Source organism: Schistocerca cancellata, chromosome 4 (assembly GCF_023864275.1).
Source record: "Schistocerca cancellata isolate TAMUIC-IGC-003103 chromosome 4, iqSchCanc2.1, whole genome shotgun sequence".
Taxonomy (NCBI): domain Eukaryota; kingdom Metazoa; phylum Arthropoda; class Insecta; order Orthoptera; family Acrididae; genus Schistocerca; species Schistocerca cancellata.
The window spans coordinates 366064277-366091044 of NC_064629.1; the positions used below are offsets into that span (position 1 = coordinate 366064277).

The following is a 26768-nucleotide window of genomic DNA, read 5'->3' on the forward strand; positions in this document are numbered from 1 at the left end:
CAGCATTTGCGTAAAGTTGTCAGTACTAACAGACAAGCAACACTGCTTGAAATAACCGTAAAAATCAATGTGGAACGTACGACGAACGTATCCGTTACGAAAATGCTGCGAAATTTGTGGTTAATGTGCTATGGCAGCAGATGACAGATGCGAGTGCTTTTGCTAACAGCACGACATCGCCTGCAGCGCATCTCCAGGGCTCGTGGTCATACCGGTTTGAACCTAGACAACTGGAACACCGTGGCCTGGCTAGGTGAGTCCCGATTTCAGTTGGTAAGAACTGATGGTAGGATTCGAATGTGGTGCACACTCCAAGAAGCCATGGACCTATGTTGTCAACAAGGCAATGTGCCAGCTGATTGTGGCTCCGTAATGATGTGGGCTGTGTTTACATGGAATGGATTGGGTCCTCTGATCCAACTGAACCGATCATTGACTGGAAATGGTTACGTTCGACTACTTGGAGGCAATCTGCAGCCATTCGTGGACTTCTCGTTCCCAAATAACCACTGAATTTTTGTGGTGACAGTGCGTCATGTTACTGGACCACAATTGTTCGCGATTGGTTTGAAGAACATTCTGTACAATTCGAGCGAATGATCTGGCCACCCATCGAACATTTATGGGACATAATCGAGAGGGTAGTTCGTGCAAAAAATCCTGCACCGGCAACAGTTTCGCAATTATGGACGGCTATAGTGGCAGCATGGCCCAGTATTTCTGCAGGGACTTCCAACGACTTGTGGAGTCCGTACCACATCGAGCTGCTGCACCACGCGGGGAAAAAGGGCGTCCAGCAGGATGTCAGGAGTTATCCCATGACTTCTCTCACCTCATTGTAAATGTAGATAAATGTAAGTTAATGCTGATGGGTAGGAGCAAAATTTCTGTGATGCTCGGAAATGTCGACGGTGTATTGCTTGACTTAGTCACGTCGGTGAAACGTATAGGTTTAACGACCCGAAATGACGTGAATTAGAACTAGCTCATATGATCAATAGCCGAACACGATTTATTAGAGGAGTTCTGGAAAAGCATAGAGAGCCTATAAAGGAGACGATGGTGCGAGCCCTTGATGAGTATCGCTCGAGTAATTAGGATCCCCACCAGATCACATTAAAGGAATACCCTGCAAAAACTTAGAGGCTTGCTGCTAGGTTCAGTAGAGTACGAGAGTGGTAATAGTCAGCGAGTTTAGACTGGATCTTTGAAAGGAAGAAGACGGTCTTTCCGTTAAACGAATAAGAGCACGTTTAAAGAGTAAGCATTTCCGACAATTTTCAAAACTATCTCCAGCGTTCACATTGCGTTAGTTCAAAGTAAGGGATATTAGGGTTTACGAGAGATAATTGTTCCAGTAAAACAGATGTAATATCCGGCGTTCCTCAAGGAAGTGTTATAGGCCCCGTATTGTTCCTGATCTATATTAAAGACAAAGGAGACAATCTGACTAGCCGTCTTAGATTGTTTGCAGATGATGCGGTCATTTACCGTCTTGTAAAGTCATCACATGATCAAAACGACTTGCAAAATGATTTAGATAAGATATCTGTATGGTGCGAAAAGTGGCAATTGAACCTGAATAAGGAAAAGTGTGAAGTTATTCACATGAGTACTAAAAGAAATAATCTAAATTTCGATTACGCGATAAGTCACACAAATCTGAAGACCGTAAATTCAACTAAATACTTAGGGATTACAATTACAAATAACCTAAATTGGACCGATCACATAGATAATATTGTGGGTAGAGCAAACCAAAGACTGCAATTCATTGGCAGAACACTTAGAAGGTGCAACAGGTCTACTAAAGAGACTGCTTACACCACGCTTGTCCGCCCTATTCTGGAGTATTGCTGTATCAAAAATGGTTCTGAGCACTATGGGACTTAACATCTATGGTAATCAGTCGAGTATTGCTATGCGGTGTGGGATCCGCATCAGGTGGGACTGACGGATGACATTGAAAAAGTACAAAGAAGGGCAGCTCGATTTGTATTATTGCGAAATAGGAGAGACAGTGTCAGAGACGTGATACGTGAATTGGAGTGGCAATCATTAAAACAAAGGCGTTTTTCGTTGCGACGGGATCTTCTCATGAAATTTCAATCACCAGTTTTCTCCTCCGATTGCGAAAACGTTCTGTTGGCACCCACCTACATATGGAGAAATGATCATTACGATAAAATAAGAGAAATCAGGGCTCGCACAGAAAAATTTAAGTGCTCGTTTTTCTCGCGTGCCGTTCGAGAGTGGAACGGTAGAGAGACAGCTTGAAGGTGGTTCATTGAACCCTCTGCCAGGCACTTTATTGTGAACAGCAGAGTAATCACGTAGATGTAGATGTAGATATTCCTTTTGTGAGTGGAACAGGAAAGGCAATGATGAGATTTTTACTTATACATAATCTGTCTAGTCACATTAATGCAACCACCAGTCAAAAGCGTGAACCGCTGCGAGACGTGCAGGAAGAGAGTCAAATAGGTTCTGGGAGATACCGATATATTACCGTGGCCAGCTGCGTTTGGATTCTCGGTTGAGGATCCACAGCGCGAACAGCCCGATTGAGATGCTCCCACAGATTCGCGATTGGGTTTACATCTGGGAAGCTTGTTGCGAGGGGAGTAGGGTAAACTCATTCTGGTGCTCTTCGAACCACGCACGTACACAGCGAACTGTGACACGTTGCACGTTGCCTTGTCCTACTGGTAGATGCCGTTGTGCCAAGGAAAAACAAACTGCATGTAGGGGTGGACATGGTTGTAACGCAGCAAGTTATTACGAGATAACATTCGTTGCAGTAAGGCACACAGCCGTCTCTACACCTACGTCTACATGGTTACTCTGCAATTCACACTTAAGTGCCTGTCAGAGGGTTCATCGAACCATTTTCATACTACTTCTCTACCATTCCACTCTCGAATGGCGCGTGGGAAAAAGGAACACCTAAATCTTTCCGTTCGTGCTCTAATTTCTCTTATTTTATTATGATGATCATTTCTTCCTGCGTAGGTGGGTGTCAACAAAATATTTTCGCATTGGGAAGAGAAAGTTGGTGATTGAAATTTCGTAAATAGATCTCGCCGCAAAGAAAATCGCTTTTGTTTCAGTGACTGTCACCCCAACTCGCGTATCATATCAGTGACACTCTCACCCCCATTGCGCGATAACACGAAACGGGCTGCCCTTCTTTGCACTTTTTCGATGTCCTCCGCCAATCCTACCTGGTAAGGATCCCACGTCGTGGAGCAATATTCTAGCAGAGGACGGACAAGTGTAATATAGGCTGTCTCTTTAGTCTGTTTGTCGCATCTTCTAAGTATTCTGCCAGCAAAGCGCAGTCTTTGTTTCGCATTCGCCTCTATATTATCTATGTGGTCTTTCCAATTTAAGTTGCTCGTGATTGTAACTCATAGGTATTGTGGTGTCACCGCCAGACACCACACTTGCTAGGTGATAGCCTTTAAATCGGCCGCGGTCCGTTAGTATACGTCGGACCCGCGTGTCGCCATTATCAGTGATTGCAGACCGAGCGCCGCCACACGGCAGGTCTAGAGACTACCTAGCACTCGCCCCAGTTGTTCAACCGACTTTGCTAGCGATGGTTCACTGACAAAATACGCTCTCATTTGCCAAGACGATAGTTAGCATAGCCTTCAGCTACGTCATTTGCTACGACCTAACAAGGCGCCATTACCAGTTACTATTGATACTGTAAAACATGTACCGTCAAGAGCGACGTTCACCATTTATGGATTAAAGTTAAGTATTCCACCAGCTACGTCAGTTTTTTCTAATTTCCTTGTCCTGTTCCAGACCTCACGCCAGCCTGCATGAGCTAAAACGCGTGCCTTTCAGCTTCCTCTAGTAGTACCGGGTTGGCTCTCTTGCCAACCCACAACATTTGGCGACGAGGCCAATCCGCGTTCGTATCGATATTGCCCTGATTTACTTGTGTAATGGCTTCGCCACCATCTCCAGATGTACTGTCCGAATTTTATCGCTTACAGAATCAGCAGACGCAGGCCTTACTGGATGCCCTTGGACAGCTCGTCCAGGGTCAACGTGCAATGCAAAACGATGCGGCAGCCGCCAATCCACCGCTAACGCAGCCACAACACGCAGTTGCACCAACTTTTCGTCCTTTTGATGCTGCACTGAAAAGCTGGACGGAGTGGTCACGCCAATTTGGATTCTGTCTCGCCACCTACAGAATTCAAGGTAACGAGCGGCAGCCTTTTCTCCTTTCCTCCGTCGGGGTACAAACGTACCGTGTGATAGTCAAATTATTTCCCCGACGCGACGTAGCAACTCTGTCCTACGACGAAATTTTGTCTGCATTAGATGCCTATTTCAAAGAATCAGTCAATGTAGTTGCGAAAAGGTATACCTTCTTTCGTACAAAACGTACGGCAGGTCAGACTAATCGGGAGTGGGCTGCAACCCTGCAAGGCCTTACTAGGGATTGTGCTTTTGAGTGTCAATGTGGACTCCCTTATTCAGATCCTATGGTACGTGATGCAATTGCGCAGAACGTTTCTGATGTTCGTATACGGGAACAGATTTTGAAAGTAGTCAATCCCTCCCTTCAACAAGTGATGGACATATTAGATCGGCAGGACACACTTGACTTTGCTCAGGAATCATTTGAAACTTCGCCACCCGTGTGTCAGGTTAACCGGCCCGCCGGGCGAGCTGCACGGCACAATAAACAGTCCTCGCGCCTGGCCACGCCAAAGCCGCCAGGCTCTCAGCCACATGTACCGCGCCGGCAAGCAAATGCAGTGCTGAAATCATGCCCGCGGTGTGCTACTAGACATTCGCGTGAGAATTTCCCGTCACGCCAAGCTATTTGCTTTTTCTGTAATAAAAAAGGAAATGTTCAAAGTGTTTGCCAGACAAAGCTCAGATCGGAAGCTCAAAATCATTCCAGGCCCTTTGCTTCGCGCCGGAATCGAAATCGAACCAGGAATACTCAGGCTCGCGACACTTCGCCCATGGAAATTCATATAATTCATGCCACTCCACCCAGTGCCACTCTCTCTAACAGTGACTGTGTTCGTCCCACAAATAATGTGCGTCGACGTCGCCGGCACTCCCGTCACGTCGCACGTGATTTTGTACCACTGTCAGTTCACGTTGCACGAGACAGTCGCTCTTGTCATCAGCAGGACAACGAACTTTTTGTGGACTTGGACATTAACGGCAAAGTGATACCGTTCCAGCTTGATACCGGGGCTGCAGTTTCACTGATCAATCAAGACACGTACAAACAGCTGGGCACACCTCCGTTGCGTGCCGCAAATGTTAAGCTAACTAGTTACTCCGGTCAGCATATCCCTGTGTTAGGACAGTGCAGCCTTCTTGCCACATACAAGGGACAAACAAAACTTGTGTCATTTTACGGCCTTCGTTCTTCTGCTGCAGTGAACTTGTTTGGTTTCGATTTATTTCAGTTGTTTAACTTTTCTATAGTAAATCAGGTCCTATCAGTGAACCAGACTGTGCCTTCAGACAGTGTTTCTCGTCTATGTGAAGAATTTGCAGACATTTTTGCACCGGGCCTCGGTTGCGCTAAGAACTATAAAGCACATTTGGAACTGAAAGTCAACGCGCAACCGAAATTTTTCAGAGTGTGCAATGTTCCCCACGCATTGCGTGATGAGGTCGCAAAAACATTACACGATTTGGAATCACAAGGTGTCATTGAACGTGTGCAGGCTTTTCTCTGGGCATCACCCTTAGTAATTTTGCAAAAACCTTCCGGAAAATTGAGACTTTGCGTGGACTTCAAGGCAACAGTGAATCCGCAACTAGTGACTGCAACTTTTCCTTTACCCCACCCGGAAGATCTTTTTGACGAACTGTGCCCGGGTAAATATTTTTCGAAGTTGGACCTAGCAGATGCGTACTTGCAAATACCGGTGGACGAAGAATCCCAGCGCGTTTTGGTGGTTAACACGCATCTTGGTTTGTATCGATTCAAACGACTGCCATTCGGGTGTGCATCCGCCCCTGCATTGTTTGAGCAATATCTTCAAACTGTTTGTGCGTCGGTCCCTACTGCAGCAAACTATCTGGACGATATTGTGATCTCCGGAAAGACGGAAGAAGAACATTTAGCCAATCTCAGAACATTATTTCAGGTCTTGCGACAAAATGGTCTTCGCTTGCGGATGGACAAATGTGTGTTTTTTGCACATGACTTACCCTATCTGGGACATGTACTCAATGCCCAAGGCGTACATCCCAGTCCAGAGCACCTCCGTGCCATACAAGACTTGCCTTCACCGCAGAATTTGAAGCAGCTACAGAGTGTGCTGGGAAAAATAAATTACTATAGCAAATATGTTCCACACGCCTCTTCCATTTCAGCTCCGCTTCATCGCTTACGCCGTAATGGTGCTCCGTTTGTCTGGACGACGGAATGCGAAAGTGCCTTTCGCCAGTTGAAATCGGCGTTGCTTTCCAATACTTGCCTTCCGCCATTCGATACCCGGAAGCCCCTTTTGTTGATGGTGGATGCATCGGATTTCGGGATCGGTGCTGTGCTTGCGCACAAAGATGGATCGCACGATCGCCCTATTGCCTTTGCGTCCAAATTGCTCTCGTCTGCACAAAGAAATTATTCACAGATCGAGAGAGAAGCATTGGATCTCGTATTTGGTGTTACAAAGTTTCATGATTTATTGTATGGTCGTCACTTTACCATCATCACAGACCACAAACCTTTGACATCGCTTTTTCATCCGACCAAGCCTGTACCTCCACGTACAGCGCAGAAATTCATTCGCTGGTCTATTTTCCTCTCGCAGTACTGCTACGATATCTTGTATCGGTCCACTGCTAAGCACGGGAACGCCGATGCGTTGGCCCGTTTGCCTGTTGCTGAGGATAGAGCATTCGATTCCTCCGAACTTGCTTGCATGTTCATTGATTCGGAAACCGATGACGTGGTCGAATCGTTTCCGATTGATTTTCGTCGTGTTGCTACAGCCACAGCTGCTGACCCTGTCCTTCCTGCCGTTCTGCGTTTTGTTGCTACGCAATGGCCCTTGTCAAAGTCACGGATCGGGGACCCGTTGGTTCGCCGATTTTTTGCTCACAAGGAGAGACTTTTTGTGCGACGTGGTGTTTTGCTGTTGTGTTCTGATAATGATCAGTCCAGGGTCGTGGCCCCACGTTCGTTACAGTCCTCTGTCTTAAAGCTTCTCCACCAAGGACATTGGGGTATAGTGAGAACGAAACAACTTGCTCGTCAGCACTGTACTTGGTTCGGAATAGATGCCGCGGTTACGAATATGTGCTCTTCTTGCATGGTGTGTGCCGAACAACAATCAGCACCACTGCGGAAATTTTTTGCATGGCCCACAGCCACTTCCCCTTGGCAACGCTTACACATCGATTTTGCTGGTCCATTCTGGAATGCTCGATGGTTGGTTGTGGTAGATTCATTCAGTAATTTTCCTTTTGTTGTCTGGATGTCTTCCACGACGTCATCTGCCACCATCCAAGCGTTATCCGCTATCTTTTGCATTGAAGGTCTTCCACAGACTATTGTTTCCGACAATGGCCCACAATTCATGTCCGCAGAATTTCAGTCATTCTGCAAAGCCAATGGTATTCAACATCTGACGTCCGCGCCGTTTTCGCCACAGTCAAACGGTGCCGCTGAACGTTTGGTCAGGACTTTCAAGTCACAGATGTTGAAGTTGAAAGAGTCTCATTCTCGGGAGGACGCGTTATTGCTCTTTTTGTCCTCGTATCACTCTCAGCCCCGAGATGGTCGCTCGCCAGCTGAGTTGCTCCACGGTCGCCCTCATCAAACCTTGATGTCTTTGCTACATCCGACGCATCAGGTTCCTGTGCAGCGGCAGACACCTGCTTTTGCCCCAGGCGATCTTGTCTACTACCGCAACTATCGAGGTTCACGGCGTTGGCTCGCAGGGCGCATTCTTCGCTGCCTCGGCCGCGCTATGTATCTGGTTTTGGGGGCCTCTGGTGAGGTGCGTCGGCATCTCAATCAGCTGCGCCTCTGTCGTCGCACGGGATCTGCCGCTCCCCGTCTGCTTTCAGCGACGATGCCGTCCGGTCAGCGCCCTGGGGACCCATCTACTGGCTCGCCTCAGCCCCAGGTGTTACCGACGCTGCCTTCCATTTTGCCCCATGGCGAAGCGCCGCCGCCGCCGCCGCCGCCGCCGCCGCCGCCGCCGCCTGTTCTCCCGCCGGCGACGCCCGCAGTGGACCGTCGCTGCAACCGCCGGGCGCCTCCCTGGGTCACGCGCCGCCGATCGCTTCCCGTGACCAGTTGTCCTCCGACATGGAACTCTTGCCCGCTCCGGACCATATGTCGTCTTCGCCCGTCGGGTGCCCCGGTCCGATGGAGGTCGACCCTTCGGCCCCTCCTGTCTCTCTACGGGCGCATACACCGCATGTTGGCGTGCACCCTGGAGCAGGTTTCCTAGCTCCCCTCGGACCGAATGGCAGGGTGCGGGTGGCACAGCCTCGCCTGTAGTTAGGCTCCCCACCTCGTCGCATACGTCAACATGGGGTCCTCCCCACGGCGGGCGGAAGCCTTATGCCACAACCGTGCGCCGATTTGCGGGGGAGGAATGTGGTGTCACCGCCAGACACCACACTTGCTAGGTGGTAGCCTTTGAGTCGGCCGCGGTCCGTTAGTATACGTCGGACCCGCGTGTCGCCACTATCAGTGATTGCAGACCGAGCGCCGCCACACGGCAGGTCTAGAGACTTCCTAGCACTCGCCCCAGTTGTTCAACCGACCTTGCTAGCGATGGTTCACTGACAAAATACGCTCTCATTTGCCGAGACGATAGTTAGCATAGCCTTCAGCTACGTCATTTGCTACGACCTAACAAGGCGCCATTACCAGTTACTATTGATACTGTAAAACATGTACCGTCAAGAGCGACGTTCACCATTTATGGATTAAAGTTAAGTATTCCACCAGCTACGTCAGTTTTTTCTAATTTCCTTGTCCTGTTCCAGACCTCACGCCAGCCTGCGTGAGCTAAAACGCGTGCCTTTCGGCTTCCTCTAGTAGTACCGGGTTGGCTCTCTTGCCAACCCACAACAGGTATTTAGTCGAATTGACAGCCCTTAGATTTGTGCGATTTATCTTATACCCAAAATTTATTGGATTTCTTTTAGTACCCATGTGGATGACCTCCCACTTTTCTTTGCTTAGTGCCAATTGCCACTTTTTGCACCATACAATAATTCTCTCTAGATCATTTTGTAATTGGAATTGATCGTCTGATGATTTTACTAGACAGTAAATTACAGCATCATCTGCAAACAATCTAAGGGGGCTGCTCACATCATCACCTAGATCATTTATGTAAATCAGGAACAGCAGACAGCCTATGACACTACCTTGCGGAACGCTAGAAATCACTTTTGTTCTACTCGATGATTTACCATCTATCACTACGAACTGTGACCTCTCTGACAGGAAATCACGAATCCAGTCACTCAACTGAGACGATACTCCATATGCACGCAATTTGATTAATGGTCGCTTGTGAGGAACGGTATCAAAAGCCTTCTGGAAATCTAGGAATATGGAATCGACCTGTGATCCCTTGTCGACAGCAATCCATTTCTTCATGGGAATACAGAATTAGCTGTGATGCACAAGAACGATATTTTCTGAATCCGTGTTGGTTATATATCAATAAGTCATTTTCAAAAATGATTCAAATGTCTCTGAGCACTACGGGACTTAACATCTCTGGTCATCAGTCCCCTAGAACTTAGAACTACGTAAACCTAACTAACCTAAGGACATCACAAACATCCATGCCCGAGGCAGGATTCGAACCTGCGACCGTAGCGGTCACGCGGTTCCAGACTGAAGCGCCTAGAACCGCACGGCCACATCGGCCTGCTAAGTCATTTTCTTCAACGTTATTCATAATGTTCGAGTACATTATATGCTCCAAAATCCTACTGAAAATTAAGGTCAGTGATACGGGTCTGTAATTCGATGGGGTACTCCTATTTCCTTTCTTGTATATTGGTGTGGTAGATGCAGGATGACTATGTTTTTTTTTGCTCTGCTCACAGCACAGCAGACGCTGCCTGCCGTGAGAACTGCATAGCGTAACATTCAGTCGATACGAAGATTCATATCCTCTACGGATCTAAATAATACATATTAGTTATTATCCGATTTTGTTCAAATTTGGTACACTGCCTTTTGTTAATAATGGAATGATGCTGTCAGAATTTCAGATTTTTATTTATTATAGTTCCGGAGATAAAGAGAATTACCTAAAAGTCCTAAAACCTACGCTTGTTTTTTAAAACCAAGTCAGGAACAATAACAGATTTACTTTCATCACCATTTGAAGCCATTACAAAGTTGTCGGAGTACAAAAATCAATTAATTAGAATTTTCTTTTTAAAACTTCAGTCACATTGCATTACGTAATACAAAAATCGGTCAAAATTATTATTTGATTGTGTTTTTTTGTGTGAGTGCGTGAGAATGATTGAGAGAGTGTATGTGGGACATACGCTAAAATTTAATATTTCACTTTGCGTAAAACCTTGTACAAACGAACCGTGAGAAAGTGATGTTGCGCCCACGATTCAGGTGACGTATGTCTGTGTGAGCGTGCTTTTACATAAAAGCAGCCAGAATGGCAGTTAGAGGCGGAATAATTTTATTTATCAGCTCTTAGCTGCATCAATTTTTCGCTGCATCGTACCATTCTCTGGACTGAAGACCACAACGACGACAACAACATCAATTTGAAGAATATTTCGCACTTTGCTTATTTGGTTAAACATAGTACAAGAAATTGAAGTTTTGCTGACATTAATTACTATTAAATTAGTGATTGGATAAGGCAAGATTTGCCTTGAGAATGATCAGGAAGGAATGTTCTGATTAGTGGTTTAGACCAAAAGCCAATCAGAATTAAGCTGTTCCGACGCGAATAGAGGAGTGTTCCTCGAGAAGGTCGCTTGCTAGCCGGCCTACGCACAACACGATGTTAGATCGCTCCTCACAAATACTCTGTAAGATGAAGAAACAGGGAGCTAATTTCGGTCCGAACATGTCGTGACTGACGCGACTGGAGTTTCGAACGATTTAATGAAAGTTTGGTGTTTCTAAGTTAAATAGTTTGAGAGATATGAGCGTGTGAACTTTCTGGTCGTAGTAACAATCCCACGCGGCGTGTTCCGTGCTCTGTACAGAATATTTTGGCGCGCGCTTCTTACGGAGAAGACCACTGAAATGACCGAATGTTTAATTCGCGAATAGTTGTGGGTCTGTGAGTGGTAGAACGTGAAAATTAGTCGGGTCGGACTTGCTAAAATTCTGTCTGCTTTTCGGGTGAATATTTGTTATACAGACAGTGAACTTTCAGTGAGAACATTTCACCATATTAAATACGGACTTGATAGCCATTTCATATGTTTCAAAATAAATAAAAAACAGAGTTAATCTAATTTTAACGCTTTTCTGCAAGTAGACTGAATATCCCGAACGCCCGATTTTTTAATCGTAAACTTTCAGGAACTGGCTTTCAACTAGAGTTACGTGGCCTCTGTGTGGCAGGTATTAGGTAGTGGTTTCATCAACGCTGCTCTACACTGCCTAGCACGTATCTGCTACCACAGAGAGACGGGACATTGGCAAGAATCCTCTCGATGCAGGTGTACTAAACGACAGCGTTAACAACAACACTGAAGACCGACCCCGCCCCTCCACATGGTCCCCAAGACAATGCATACTTGTGTTGACCCACTGTGCCTTCCAGAATGGCGAGATCAACCAGGGAATGCACGAAATCATTGCTCAGACCATAACGCTCCTGCCTCCGGCCTGAACCCTTTCGAGAGTAGTTGGAGTGTGATTGCCTTTCAGACATTTCACGCTGTACGCAACAGCGGCCATCTGGAGGAGGGGACATAAAAAGCGATTCATCTGAAAAGACCACCTGTCGCCACTCAGTGAATTCAGTTGCGGTATTGGCATGCAAATTCCATCCTTCGTCACTGATGAACAGCAGTCACAACACGGGTACATGAACCACGCGCCTGCTGCAGAGGCCCATACGCAGCAAAATTCGCTGAACGGTCGTTAAGGAGACACTGTTGGCAACCCCTTGGTTCATCTGGGAGATCAACTGCTTAACAGCCGCACGTCTATTCGCCCGTACACATCTCCGCGGCCGTCGTTCACTCTTGTTACATACGAGGTGCAGCGCAGTTGCCTCGGCGGCGCGTGTTGCCATGCGCGGTATATTTTAACCACGGCGGAGCGCGAACATGTTACAGACTTAGCCGTTTCGTAAATGCTTCCACCTCTGGCCCGAAAGCCAGTGATCGTGCCCGTTTGCACGTCAGATAACTCGCCTAGATTCCGTAATACGACAAAGACTACACTGTTTTGCTCGTACCCAGACAATCTTTACACAGGGTGTTACAAAAAAGTACGGCCAAACTTTCAGGAAACATTCCTCACACACAAACAAAGAAAAGATGTTATGTGGACATGTGTCCGGAAACGCTTAATTTCCATGTTAGAGCTCATTTTAGTTTCGTCAGTATGTACTGTACTTCCTCGATTCACCGCCAGTTGGCCCAAATGAAGGAAGGTAATGCTGACTTCGGTGCTTGTGTTGATATGCGACTCATTGCTCTACAGTACTAGCATCAAGCACATCAGTACGTAGCATCAACAGGTTAGTGTTCATCACGAACGTAGTTTTGTAGTCAGTGCAATATTTACAAATGCGGAGTTGGTAGATGCCCATTTGATGTATGGATTAGCACGGGGCAATAGCCGTGGCGCGGTGCGTTTGTATCGAGACAGGTTTCCAGAACGAAGATGTCCCGACAGGAAGACTTTCGAAGCAATTGATCGGCGTCTTAGGGAGCACGGAACGTTCCAGCCTATGACTCGCGACTGGGGAAGACCTAGAACGACGAGGACACCTGGAATGGACGAGGCAATTCTTCGTGCAGTTGACGATAACCCTAATGTCAGCGTGAGAGAAGTTGCTTTTGTACAAGGTAACGTTGACCACGTCACTGTATGGAGAGTGCTACGGGAGAACCAGTTGTTTCCGTACCATGTATAGCGTGTGCAGGCACTATCAGCAGCTGATTGACCTCCACGGATACACTTCTGCGAATGGTTCATCCAACAATGTGTCAATGCTCATTTCAGTGCAAATGTTCTCTTTACGGATGAGGCTTCATTCCAACGTGATCAAATTGTAAATTTTCACAATCAACATGTGTGGGCTGACGAGAATCCGCACGCAATTGTGCAATCACGTCATCAACACGGATTTTCTGTGAACGTTTGGGCAGGCATTGTTGGTGATGTCCTGATTGGGCCCCATGTTCTTCCACCTACGCTCAATGGAGCACGTTATCATGATTTCATACGGGATACTCTACCTGTGCTGCTAGAACATGTGCCTTTACAAGTACGACACAACATGTGGTTCATGCACGATGGAGCTCCTGCACATTTCAGTCGAAGTGTTCGTACGCTTCTCAACAACAGATTCGGTGACCGATGGATTGGTAGAGGCGGACCAATTCCATGGCCTCCACGCTCTCCTGACCTTAACCCTCTTGACTTTCATTTATGGGGGCATTTGAAAGCTCTTGTCTACGCAACGCCGGTACCAAATGTAGAGACTCTTCGTGGTCGTATTGTGGACGTCTGTGATACAATACGCCATTCTCCAGGGCTGCATCAGCGCATCAGGGATTCCATGCGACGGAAGGTGGATGCATGTATCCTCGCTAACGGAGGACATTTTGAACATTTCCTGTAACAACGTGTTTGAAGTCACGCTGGTACGTTCTGTTGCTGTGTGTTTCCATTCCATGATTAATGTGATTTGAAGAGAAGTAATAAAATGAGCTCTAACACGGAAAGTAAGCGTTTCCGGACACATGTCCACATAACATCTTTTCTTTATTTGTGTGTGAGGAATGTTTCCTGAAAGTTTGGCCGTACCTTTTTGTAACACCCTGTATACCTACCACTACCAGGGCTGCCACCTGCCATCTGTGAGTCCTTATTGCTCGACGACATCGTTCATGTGCGGTGGTCACATTCTATGACTTGACCGCGTAGTACTTTGCGGCATGTGACTCGCGGAGTATGTACGTGGATGTAGATGCAAGTTGCGCAGAGATTCCAAAACGTCCAACCCTTCGAGAACTGCAAATCACATTGAAGGAGAACTGAAGCAACATAGGTACAGAACTGTTGAACAACTACGTGGAGAGTTTGCATGCAGTTGCAGATTTTGCTTTACCGCCAGCAGTGTCTTTCTTGATCTCTTAGTACCTTTACAGGTCTTCTGTGTTTGGGTGCCATGTGTCACATGAGAGAATCGTCATATCGAATATATAGAGAGTTTAAAAAAGTGTTCCTGTGTCCCATGTTATTACAGGAGATTAAACTGGCCAAAAATGTAAAAGGAAGTCATAAAAGTAACACTTATTGAGGTGCCAGCTAGTCTGTAGTATGATAGCCATTACAGGTTGAACATTAATAAAGCAGGCCGGCCGTTGTGGACGAGCGGTTCTAGGCGCTTCAGTCCGGAACCGCGTGACCGCTACGGTCGCAGGTTCGAATCCTCCCTCGGGCATGGATGTGTGCGATGTCCTTAGCCTAGTTAGGTTTAAGGAGTTCTAAGTTCTAGGGGACTGATGACCTCAGATGTTAAGTCTCATAGTGCTCAGTGCCATTTGAACCATTTGAATATTATTAAAGCGACAAATGCAGGGGGGTTTCCTGAATGGAAATGGAGGAAAAAAGGTTCTCTGAACATGTGTCCGGAAATGCATCGTTGCCACGGTAAATGGCGCTGGCGAATGAAACTTCCTCTGACAGCAGATGACGATTATGCAGATTGATGATGCCATTTCTGGTAAAGGTTGCTTCCTCAGTAAAGAGGACTGGTGACAGAAATCCCATAACTGCGATGGTCTGGTACAAAAACCATCGACAAGATCCTTCCCGTAGAGGGAAATCCGGTGCCGATAATCCTTGCACTCGCTGCAGGTGATAGGGGTGGTAGCGGTTGTCATGCAGGATACACATAATCGTACTTTGGTTGCACCGTGTTAGCGGGCCACTTGCCTGGAGCTTGTACTAGGGTTCGTCTCAATATAATGTCGAAACCGGTCCTCCAGATTTGGTGCACGCTCAGTTCGCTGCCTCCCTGTAAGTTCGTCTGTCTCAAAGCAACCATGATCACACAAACGCCCAGAAAGGGATTGAAATGTTGTGTGATATGGTTGGTGTCTGTGAGAGTATTTGTTTTGGTATACCTGTGCAGCCTCTCAACTGTTTCCACGTTTGGCCGTAAACAAACACCATTTCGGCTTGCTCCCGACATGAATACCGAACCATTCTGCTACTTACAGTGCACTGCGTCAATCACACAGCCTACAACATACAAGGTACTCACGGCACGTGGTAAGAGCAACTTTCATTTGCCAGCGCCGTCTACCGTGTCAACGATGCATTTCTGGATTCATGTTCGTAGGACCTTCTTTCTTTCATTTCCAGTCTGGAACCTGTCCCTGCAGATTGCCGGTTTTATTAATATTCGCCATGTATGTTTTCCTATAGGAAGTGTTAAAGTTTTACCAGCCATTCTTATTTATCTTTCATCCATTATTCGGACCGAATCACGAATTCGTGCGATCACATTTATGGGACAATCAGTACCGTAGCGTGTGCACATTCTCGTTGAGTATGACATAAATCAAAGTTGTGAGAAGGACCTAGGCTCATAAATATAAATCATTAAGGACAAATTAATGAGGAGGATTTACTATTGGACCTTCTGGATTAGCCGGCCGCTGTGACCGAACGGTTCTAGGCGCTTCAGTCCGAAACTGCGCTACTGCTACGGCCGCAGCTTCGAATCCTGCCTCGGGCAGGGATGTGTGTGATGTCGTTAGGTTTAAGTAGTTCTAAGTCTAGGGGGCTGATGACCTCAGATGTTAAGTCCCATAGTGCTTAGAGCCATTTGAACCATTTGAAACTTCTGGATTAATTAGTCGTTCATTAAACGTTTGGATTAGAAATTGTCATGAGATGCTTAGAGAGTGAGGTTTTTCCCAATCATCGAAACAACATATGCGACGTTCTCCAAGAGTGTAAATGTGAGTAATTTGTTGCGCAGAAATTATTCCTAAACAGTAACTGTTAATGTGCACAGTTATTCGTAGGGCGCTACAGGTCTTTCACCCACTTTCCATCCAGACACTTATTGAAAAACCAACCTGGTGCCTCATTTCAATTAGCGCTACAGTATTTGCATCTCCTACACGTGGTTACTGTGATAATTTATTATTCCACACTGTGTGAAACTCGCCTCATCCGCAAACAAAATGCAAGCTGTGAATTATGGATCTTCAGCGCTTAGTACCGTACGCACGAAATGGTTTCTGCAAGAAATTGCTGTGACAGCTATGACCGACATCATCGTCGCAGTCGATGGAATAGGCACAGAGACAAAGAAAACAAAGAAGACATGAGCAACAAAGCTCAACAGGAAGGCAGCCTACACCATTGCATACCGTAAATCCCCGACACAAGTAAAATAATCCGTATCTCAAACGTTATTTTCTCCGGAAATACGTTTAGAGAACTCTTTTCTAGTTTTAAGCAATACTATCACCTATAAGAATACAAGTTTTTATCGACGAAAAGAGAGAAAGATATTGAATAGCATGGAAAGCAAAGCAAAGCTTCTCACCCTGGCCCTGATGGACCAGTCGAGACCGACTGAGTGTTGAGTCATCCTCCGCCAGTGGTTTCATCGGACGCGGTACGCAGGGCGTGGAGTCAGTACACCGCTCTCCGGCCGCTGTCGCCTTTCTTTGCATAACGTACTGGTCCTAACTATAAAAATCGGTTCTATATAAAATGTGTTCCAAGAAGGGGCAAAAAATCGCGGACACAATGCACAAACGAATATCTCGGTTCTATGGCCACATGCACATAACGCATCTTCAGTGCACTCGACTGTATACCCTGGTAAATGAATGTCAAAAAATCCAACCAGAAAATGCACAAAAACGATACACCTTCAAAACAGCTTCCCTAGACGAGAAACGGACAAATGGTGCCAAATGGTCAGCTGAGAGCCGTGCTAGACGCGGCGAACTGATGAAAAATTCCAACTTACACAAAAAGGAGAACAATAACTATGATGGTTGTACAGAGATAGGCGACTAACAAAATAGAAGAGAAAATGAAGATTAGGGTTTAAGGTTTCGTCGACGATGAGGACGTCAGCGACGGAACACAATCTCGGATTAGAAAAGAATGCCCTTCTCACAAGACCCATCCGTCACTCTCGTCACCTGATTTCGGGAAGCGATAGAAAACCTAAGCCTGGGTGGCCGGACTCCCGCTCCCCAGTGCACCTCGCTCACAATGTTCACAGTTAGAAAAAAAGGCAGATTACTCACCCACTGGAGGACATCTGGCCGGAGCACGTTGTCCGATTCAACTATGATGATCTCGTAGCGGAGTTGGTCTTTGAAGTGCTCGTCTACCCAGCGCGAGCGTTTGTACAGGTCCATGGATGGGTTTAGAAACAACTTAACGTTGTCGACTTCTTCGTTCCAGAAAAACAGACCAGTCGCCGTGAGCACCGTGAACAACAGGGTTCCCACGAAGAAGTGCACTGGCCGTTTGGCAATTATTACTGCCAGTCTGAAAAAGAAAGGAAGCAATTGTTCAGAAGATTTTATGTCTGAAAGTCCGTACGAAGAAAAACTATCACATCTAATTGTTATTATATACTAACAGAAGTGGAATGTGACACATCATGAAGCACCAACCCGATATTTCTCAAAGTTTTTGGAGATGTTCATTACAATACGGGTAGTAGGCCTAAACGGTTAAACTTTCCTTCCATTTGGAACTGGTGTCCATCATCAATATCAGTATGAAGTGTACCTCACACTGGCACAAATACATTTCTGTATTCGTTGGCAAGGAAGAAAACAGTCTCAAAATGTCATCTCGAGGCATATCTGGGACTGGACAGATCCTCCTGCGAAGCTGAGTGCTCGGCGTAGACGGCTGCCATGCGTAGGACCCGGGTTTGATTCCGAATATTTTATTTATAGCTGTGCCCGAGATTTCACATATGTGGAATTTATTTTTGACGTACAAAGCTGTTTTGTAACAACGTTTGAAGTAGTATGACTAGGGAAGTAGTGTGAAAAACAACTGACAAGGTCACGCCTGCAACACGCAGCATTTGATCTTGTACTTAGTTTATGGTCATTTCATAACATAAGCTCACTGGGAATTATACAAGTTTAAATGGTGAAATGTTGCACGTAAGTTGGATTGCGATTATCAAAAGTCGCTCGCCTGTGCCACTTCTCGTCAAAATTTCCGCTTCCATGATGTTACGTTAGAGAGAAGTAACTAAGCCTCTGTGACTTAAGAGCTCTGAAGAGCGAGATAATGGCGCTCTCAATTAGACTTACGTAGCGCTTCGATTTCAGAATGAGTTTCCAAAGAGCGATTTAGGGCGTGATGTTCTTGAGCTGCCGAAAGTCTCACCTCATGATCTTCATTGGCTACTTGAGACCACATAGTCCTCAGTTCTTTTGTCAGTCTGGTGTATTCAGAAAGACTCGACCATTTTCTAGACATTTTTATTCGTAAAGAAACCAAAATCAGAATGTAATGAGTAGACACCGAAATCACAAAGCGAACTCAATAAATTCGCTTTTTGTAAGAAACAATATAAATAAAACCTATCGAAAGAAGCAAAGCAACATTGTTAAGTTTAACACACAATGTGAAGTCTGTTAATTCGCATATCCTAACCAAGTGAATTCATTGTTAGCTCGTATCCGTAAAGATAAGATTGCGGCGCTTAATTCTGTCACTGATGTAAACTTCCGAAAATACATATGTCACCGAGTTATGTCGTGATGCTAGGTGAGCAGGCGATTTTAAATAAAACTTTAAATTACGATATTTTTTTCGTGATTCGATTTTGATTAAATAAAGCCTGTACGTTTCACCAAGTTGCCTGTTCAAACATCATGACCATTGGTTTAATAGTTTTGGAGATTAGCGTGTTGAAACAGACGAACAACTGAGAATGCTGTTTACACATTCATCCACCAAATATTACAAGCCTTAAATAATAAAACATCGCCAGTTGGTATTTTTTGTGATATTTCCAAGGTGTTTGATTGTGTAGATCATGTTACACTCTTAGAAAAAGTCCAAGTTTTATCGAACTGATAGCTTTACACACAAATGATTTGAATCATACTTAACAAACAGAACACAAAAAGTTGCGTAGAATAAATCACTTATTGTGACTGTGGAGAAGTCACAAAACGAGGGTTCAATTCTGGGTGCACTCATATTCCTTATTCAGTGTGGTTATAATTAAACTTTTGCGACTTGAAAGGGCCCCCATGAAGAACGAGTGATCTTAGGACAATGAACCTTTGTGGAAATATTTGTAACGACATGCAGGAGAGAAATAACGAGTACCATTGAATGAAATACATTTTCGTTTCCACATGAGAGTGTAACATGTGTTAATTGCGTACAACGGTTACGTTCCAGGTTACAAACGTTGCTCATTGTGATGACCGTCTGCAGCCACGACAGCCTGAAAGTTTGCTCGGATATTACACTCCTGGAAATTGAAATAAGAACACCGTGAATTCATTGTCCCAGGAAGGGGAAACTTTATTGACACATTCCTGGGGTCAGATACATCACATGATCACACTGACAGAACCACAGGCACATAGACACAGGCAACAGAGCATGCACAATGTCGGCACTAGTACAGTGTATATCCACCTTTCGCAGCAATGCAGGCTGCTATTCTCCCATGGAGACGATCGTAGAGATGCTGGATGTAGTCCTGTGGAACGGCTTGCCATGCCATTTCCACCTGGCGCCTCAGTTGGACCAGCGTTCGTGCTGGACGTGCAGACCGCGTGAGACGACGCTTCATCCAGTCCCAAACATGCTCAATGGGGGACAGATCCGCAGATCTTGCTGGCCAGGGTAGTTGACTTACACCTTCTAGATCACGTTGGGTGGCACGGGATACATGCGGACGTGCATTGTCCTGTTGGAACAGCAAGTTCCCTTGCCGGTCTAGGAATGGTAGAACGATGGGTTCGATGACGGTTTGGATGTACCGTGCACTATTCAGTGTCCCCTCGACGATCACCAGTGGTGTACGGCCAGTGTAGGAGATCGCTCCCCACACCATGATGCCGGGTGTTGGCCCTGTGTGCCTCGGTCGTATGCAGTCCTGATTGTGGCGCTCACCTGCACGGCGCCAAACACGCATACGACCATCATTGGCACCAAGGCAGAAGCGACTCTCATCGCTGAAGACGACACGTCTCCATTCGTCCCTCCATTCACGCCTGTCGCGACACCACTGGAGGCGGGCTGCACGATGTTGGGGCGTGAGCGGAAGACGGCCTAACGGTGTGCGGGACCGTAGCCCAGCTTCATGGAGACGGTTGCGAATGGTCCTCGCCGATACCCCAGGAGCAACAGTGTCCCTAATTTGCTGGGAAGTGGCGGTGCGGTCCCCTACGGCACTGCGTAGGATCCTACGGTCTTGGCGTGCATCCGTGCGTCGCTGCGGTCCGGTCCCAGGTCGACGGGCACGTGCACCTTCCGCCGACCACTGGCGACAACATCGATGTACTGTGGAGACCTCACGCCCCACGTGTTGAGCAATTCGGCGGTACGTCCACCCGGCCTCCCGCATGCCCACTATACGCCCTCGCTCAAAGTCCGTCAACTGCACATACGGTTCACGTCCACGCTGTCGCGGCATGCTACCAGTGTTAAAGACTGCGATGGAGCTCCGTATGCCACGGCAAACTGGCTGACACTGACGGCGGCGGTGCACAAATGCTGCGCAGCTAGCGCCATTTGACGGCCAACACCGCGGTACCTGGTGTGTCCGCTGTGCCGTGCGTGTGATCATTGCTTGTACAGCCCTCTCGCAGTGTCCGGAGCAAGTATGGTGGGTCTGACACACGGGTGTCAATGTGTTCTTTTTTCCATTTCCAGGAGTGTAAATTTGTGGAGCCGAACAGTGAAAGTTTTTAATAAGTCTTACTATTAATACTATTAATATGTTTCAGTTTTCTATCATCAGAATAAGTACAGCTTTTCACAAATGTGCCTCTACTTTTTGAATTACCTTCTTATGCCTGTATATAGATGATTTTGTAAATAAGCTTTACCTATAATGTACTTTTAAAGATATAACAAGGGATGGCCTTTCTGATAGTGCATACGCGTGAATAGTGAGTCTCGGCATTAACATCTATTTATAAATAGGTGTTTAACCATGCGTAAAGCCATGGTCCAAGCTAGTAACATACATAATTCTACTAACCCCCTAAGAAATCCCCCCCAGTGGTAAAAGCACAAATCGCACCTTACTTCGCACTGAATCCAGGACAACGCATAAATGAACACCACGACGAAGAGAGGGCATAATTTTCCGTGAATAGCCTCTATCGGAGTTCCGTACCCAAATTTCGGGAGAGAATACGTGTCCTGCCACTCTAACAACCGAGTATCACATTGTGAAAAACACAGTTTTTGTACGTGGACTTATTTTTGAAGGTCATTGGTAATTGTTCAGATGTAGCTCAAATGTCAACTAGATTTGATAACTTTAGGTAGTATCTCAACTTCTGTGTAATGACCACATTCTATGCAAACACAAATTAGCATTTCTATTTCCAATAGCCCAAGTGATTTGATGAGAGTGGTTGGTGTCAATACTCTTAAAGACAAACTTACAATTTAATGCTATCTTTTTTCTGGACATGCGTTTTCAGACTTTAAATATCGTTTTAGTATTACAAAAATCCAAACATGACGTTAGTATCAGTATTTGTGTGAATTAAGCGTGCCCGAAAAATACGATCTGAAATACAACTTACGTATTTAATACTTTAATTGTATCTCAGCTCTACAGTCCCGACATAATGTAAAAGGCACTGTGTCTACTCTGCCCTCTACGCATTTCATTGAGATACTAATTAACTAAAGGTATTAACTGTTTGTAAATCGTCAATTTTGTAGCTGTTTCGCCAGAATATGTATAAATTTGCATTCGTTACTAGTTTGCTTGAGTTTTCATTTTGTTATACTACACGTGGCCATTGTTGAAGTAAATCAAGTATCAGGAGCATTTAAACTGCTTTTCAAGGTATCATGTTTAGATATGTATGTGGTAGAAAACGTGGTGGTATTTACTATGCGTCAGAACCCCTCCTTTCTTTTATAAATAAGCGAGAATATGAGGTGAGCTTTACGTAATTCGACGAGCATAAATATTAAGCATAAAAATCTCAAATAAATTTCTTCGCCTACGTGTTTTATTTGCCAAGATTTGAGCGAGCGAAGTGATATTGTAGTATCCGATACACAGCCTATTTCGTTACGAATTCAATGACTCGCTCTACAGCATGCAAGTTTCTGTGATCTGTTGTGTGATTTCAGTGGTTAATGACACGTGACAACTCGAGATTTCAACCCAGCTTCCAGTAATCTGTTCCCGACGGTTCGTGGTGAGACTCTGCCTGTAATCACTGCCCATATAATTCACCTGTTCTATTCGTCAGTGTCAGTCGCCCAACCCTACGATCTACCTGTGACACAGTCTTTCTGTTCGGTCGTATGCCAAATCTTCTCATCACATGGTTATCATAATACCACCTTGTCATCACTTGTTCTGCAGTCATTGCACTGGAACTGGAAGTGGAAAGCTCTGAGATATTTAGCGAGTCGTGGAACGTACATCAGACACACAGATTAGAGGCCATAGGTGGGGGAGTGTTCATGGCACGTGACAAAAATATTGCCTCCATTGAGGTCGAAGTTGGGCGTGACAGTGAAGTTATCTTGCCGCGTATAACAGATGTAGGTATAACTAAGTTAATTGTTGGACGTTTTTACCGGCCACCCGACTCCGCTGTAACAGTTCGATAGTCATTCACAGAAAGTCTACGGTCAGTAGCGCGGAAACAACCAACTCATGCAATACTAGTCGGAGGCGAATTTAACCTATCTGGGATGTCTACGGATTCATCGCAGGGGCTACAGTTATGCGAAATACTTACGAATACGTTTTGCGAAAGCTGTCTTGAGCAGCTAGCTTTGGCAGCCCACAAGGAATGGAAATGTCTTAAATCTTGTAGCTACAACTAGACCGGAGCTTATCGACCACGTCATTATAGAAACAAGGATTAGCGATCATGATGTCATTGTAGCAACTGTGATTACGAAAGGTGATAAATCAGTCAAGAATGGTAGGCTAGACAAAGCAGATAAGCAATTGTTAGCATCTTACTTAAACAGTGAACTGACATCACTTAGTTCCAGTAACATGGACGTAGGGTAATTACGGACAAACCTTAAGCAGAGTGTAAATCGCGGTCTGGAGAATTATGTGCCTAGTAAGTGGATACGGGATGGAAAAGACTCACCATGGTTTAATAACGAAATTCGGAAGATGCTGAGGAAGCAGAGGCTGTTACAGTCCCGGCTCAAAAGAGAATGCACAAATGACGACAAGCAAAGTTTATCAGAGTTCGTGCGTCTGTAAAAAGATCTGTGCGCAAAACATACATTAACTACCACCGTCACACCTTAGCAAAGGTCTGGCAGAGAACCCGAGAAAGTTCTGGTCGTATGTAAAATCGCTAAGCGGGTCTAAGGCTTCCATTCAGTCTCTTGTTGACCAATCTAGTCTGCAAGTTTAAAATGGCAAAACGAAAGCCGAAGTTTTAAATTTCACGTTCAAGAAATCGTTCACACAGGAGAATTGTACAAACTTACTGTCATTTGACCCTCGAACAGGCTCCCGTATGGACGAGACAGTAATAAGCATCCCTGGCGTAGATAAACAACTGAAAGATCTGAAAGTAAATAAATCACCAGGTTCGGATGGAAACACAATTCAGTTTTACAAAGAATACTCTACGGCATTTGTCCCTTACCTAGCTTGCATTTATCGTGAATCTCTCGCCCAGCACAAAGTCCCAAGTAACTGGAAAAAGCGCAAGTGACTCCATTATATAAGAAGGGTAAAAGAATGGATCCGCAAAATTACAGATCAATATCCCTAACATTGGTTTGCTGCAGAATTCTTGAATATATTCTCAGTACTAATATAGAAAACTTTCTTGAAACTAAGAAGTTTATTTCCACGAATCAGAATGGTATTAGAAAGCATTGCTCATGCGAAACTCAGCTCGCTCTTTTCTCACACGATACACTGCGAACTATGGTGAATGGTAACTGGCAGATTACGAGGTGCATTCAAGTTCTAAGGCCTCCGATTTTTTTTTCTCCGGACTGGAAAGAGATAGAAACATGCGCATTGTTTTAAAATGAGGCCGCGTTCATTGTCAATACGTCCCAGAGATGGCAGCACCGTACGGCAGATGGAATTTTACCGCCAGCGGCGAGAATGAGAACTGTTTTAAATACTTAAAATGACGACGTTTTCCTTACTTGAACAGTGTGCAATCATTCGTTTTCTGAATTTGCGTGGTGTGAAACCAATTGAAATTCATCGACAGTTGAAGGAGACATGTGGTGATGGAGTTATGGATGTGTCGAAAGTGCGTTCGTGGGTGCAACAGTTTAATGAAGGCAGAACATCGTGTGACAACAAACCGAAACAACCTCGGGCTCGCACAAGCCGGTCTGACGACATGATCGGGAAAGTGGAGAGAATTGTTTTGGGGGATCGCCGAATGACTGTTGAACAGATCGCCTCCAGAGTTGGCATTTCTGTGGGTTCTGTGCACACAATCCTGCATGACGACCTGAAATGCGAAAAGTGTCATCCAGGTGGGTGCCACGAATGCTGACGGACGACCACATGGCTGCCCGTGTGGCATGTTGCCAAGCAATGTTGACGTGCAACGACAGCATGAATGGGACTTTCTTTTCGTCGGTTGTGACAATGGATGAGACGTGGATGCCATTTTTCAGTCCAGAAACAAAGCGCCAGTCAGCTCAATGGAAGCACACAGATTCACCGCCACCAAAAAATTTCGGGTAACCGCCAGTGCTGAAACAATGATGGTGTCCATGTTCTGGGACAGCGAGGGCGTAATCCTTACCCATTGCGTTCCAAAGGGCACTACAGTAACAGGTGCATCCTACGAAAATGTTTTGAAGAACAAATTCCTTCCTCCACTGCAACAAAAACGTCCGGGAAGGGCTGCGCGTGTGCTGTTTCACCAAGTCAACGCACCCGCACATCGAGCTAACGTTACGCAACAGTTTCTTCGTGATAACAACTTCGAAGTGATTCCTCATGCTCCCTACTCACCTGACCTGGCTCCTAGTGTCTTTTGGCTTTTTCCAACAATGAAAGCCACTCTCCGTGGCCGCACATTCACCAGCCGTGCTGCTATTGCCTCAGCGATTTTCCAGTGGTCAAAAAAGACTCCTAAAGAAGCCTTCGCCGCTGCCATGGAATCATGGCGTCAGCGTTGTGAAAAATGTGTACGTCTGCAGGGCGATTACGTCGAGAAGTAACGCCAGTTTCATCGATTTCAGGTGAGTAGTTAATTAGAAAAAAAATCGGAGGCCTTAGAACTTGAATGCACCTCGTAGATATTTCTAGATTTCCGGAAAGCATTTGACACTGTGCTCCGTTGTGGGCTGTTAACGAAGGTACGGGCATTTAGAATTACTTCACAGAGACGTGAGTGGCTCGAAGACTTCTTAAGTAATAGAAACCAGTATTTTGTCCTCGACGGCGAATGCTCATTCATCAGAGACAAGGGTATCGTCAGGAGCGCCCCAGGGAAGTGTGATAGGACCGCTGTTGTTCTCTGTATGGATAAATCATTTGGCGGACAGGATGGGCAGCAATCTGCGGCTGTTTGATGATGATGCTGTGGTGTGCGGCAAGGTGTCGAAGTTGAGTGACAGTCAGAAGATACAAGACGACTTAGACAAAATGTCTAGATCGTGTGATGGCTGGCAGCTACCATTAAATGAGAAAAAATGTAGGTTAATGCGGATGAATAGGAAGAACAAACCTGTAGTGTTCGATACAGTAGTACTAGTGCCCTGTTTGACACTGTCAAGTCGTTTAAATATCTAGGCGTAACGTTACAAAGCGATATGAAATAGAACGAGCGTGTGAGAACCGTGGTTCGATACAGTAGTACTAGTGTCCTGTTTGACACTGTCACGTCGTTTAAATGTCTGGGCGTAACGTTACAAAGCGATATGAAATAGAACGAGCATGTGAGAATCGTGGTAGGGGAAGCAAATGGTGGACTTCGGTTTATTGGGAGAATTTTAAGGAAGAGGGGGTCACCTGTAAAGGAGGACGCATACAGGACGCTGGTGCGACCTATTCTTGAGTACTGCTCGAGTATTTGGGATCCGCACCGGATCGGATTGGCTCTGAGCACTATGGGACTCAACTGCTGAGGTCATTCGTCCCCTAGAACTTAGAACTAGTTAAACCTAACTAACCTAAGGACATCACACACATCCATGCCCGAGGCAGGATTCGAACCTGCGACCGTAGCGGCCTCGCGGTTCCAGACTGCAGAGCCTATAACCGCACGGCCACTTCGGCCGGCCCGGATCGGATTGAATGAAGACATCGAAGCAATTCAGAGGCGGGCTGCTAGATGTGTTACCGGTAGGTTCGAACAAC

General features: G+C 45.8%; 1 protein-coding gene across 1 annotated transcript in view; it reads right to left on the reverse strand.

The window, feature by feature from the left end:
- The window catches only part of LOC126184199 (uncharacterized), a 324649-nt gene that overhangs the window by 33631 nt on the left and 264250 nt on the right, over positions 1 to 26768 (reverse strand). Inside the window, exon 2 of the mRNA XM_049926567.1 lies at positions 17500 to 17746. Within this exon, the coding sequence (XP_049782524.1) occupies positions 17500 to 17746 (247 nt within the window). The remainder of the gene's footprint in view (positions 1 to 17499; positions 17747 to 26768) is intronic.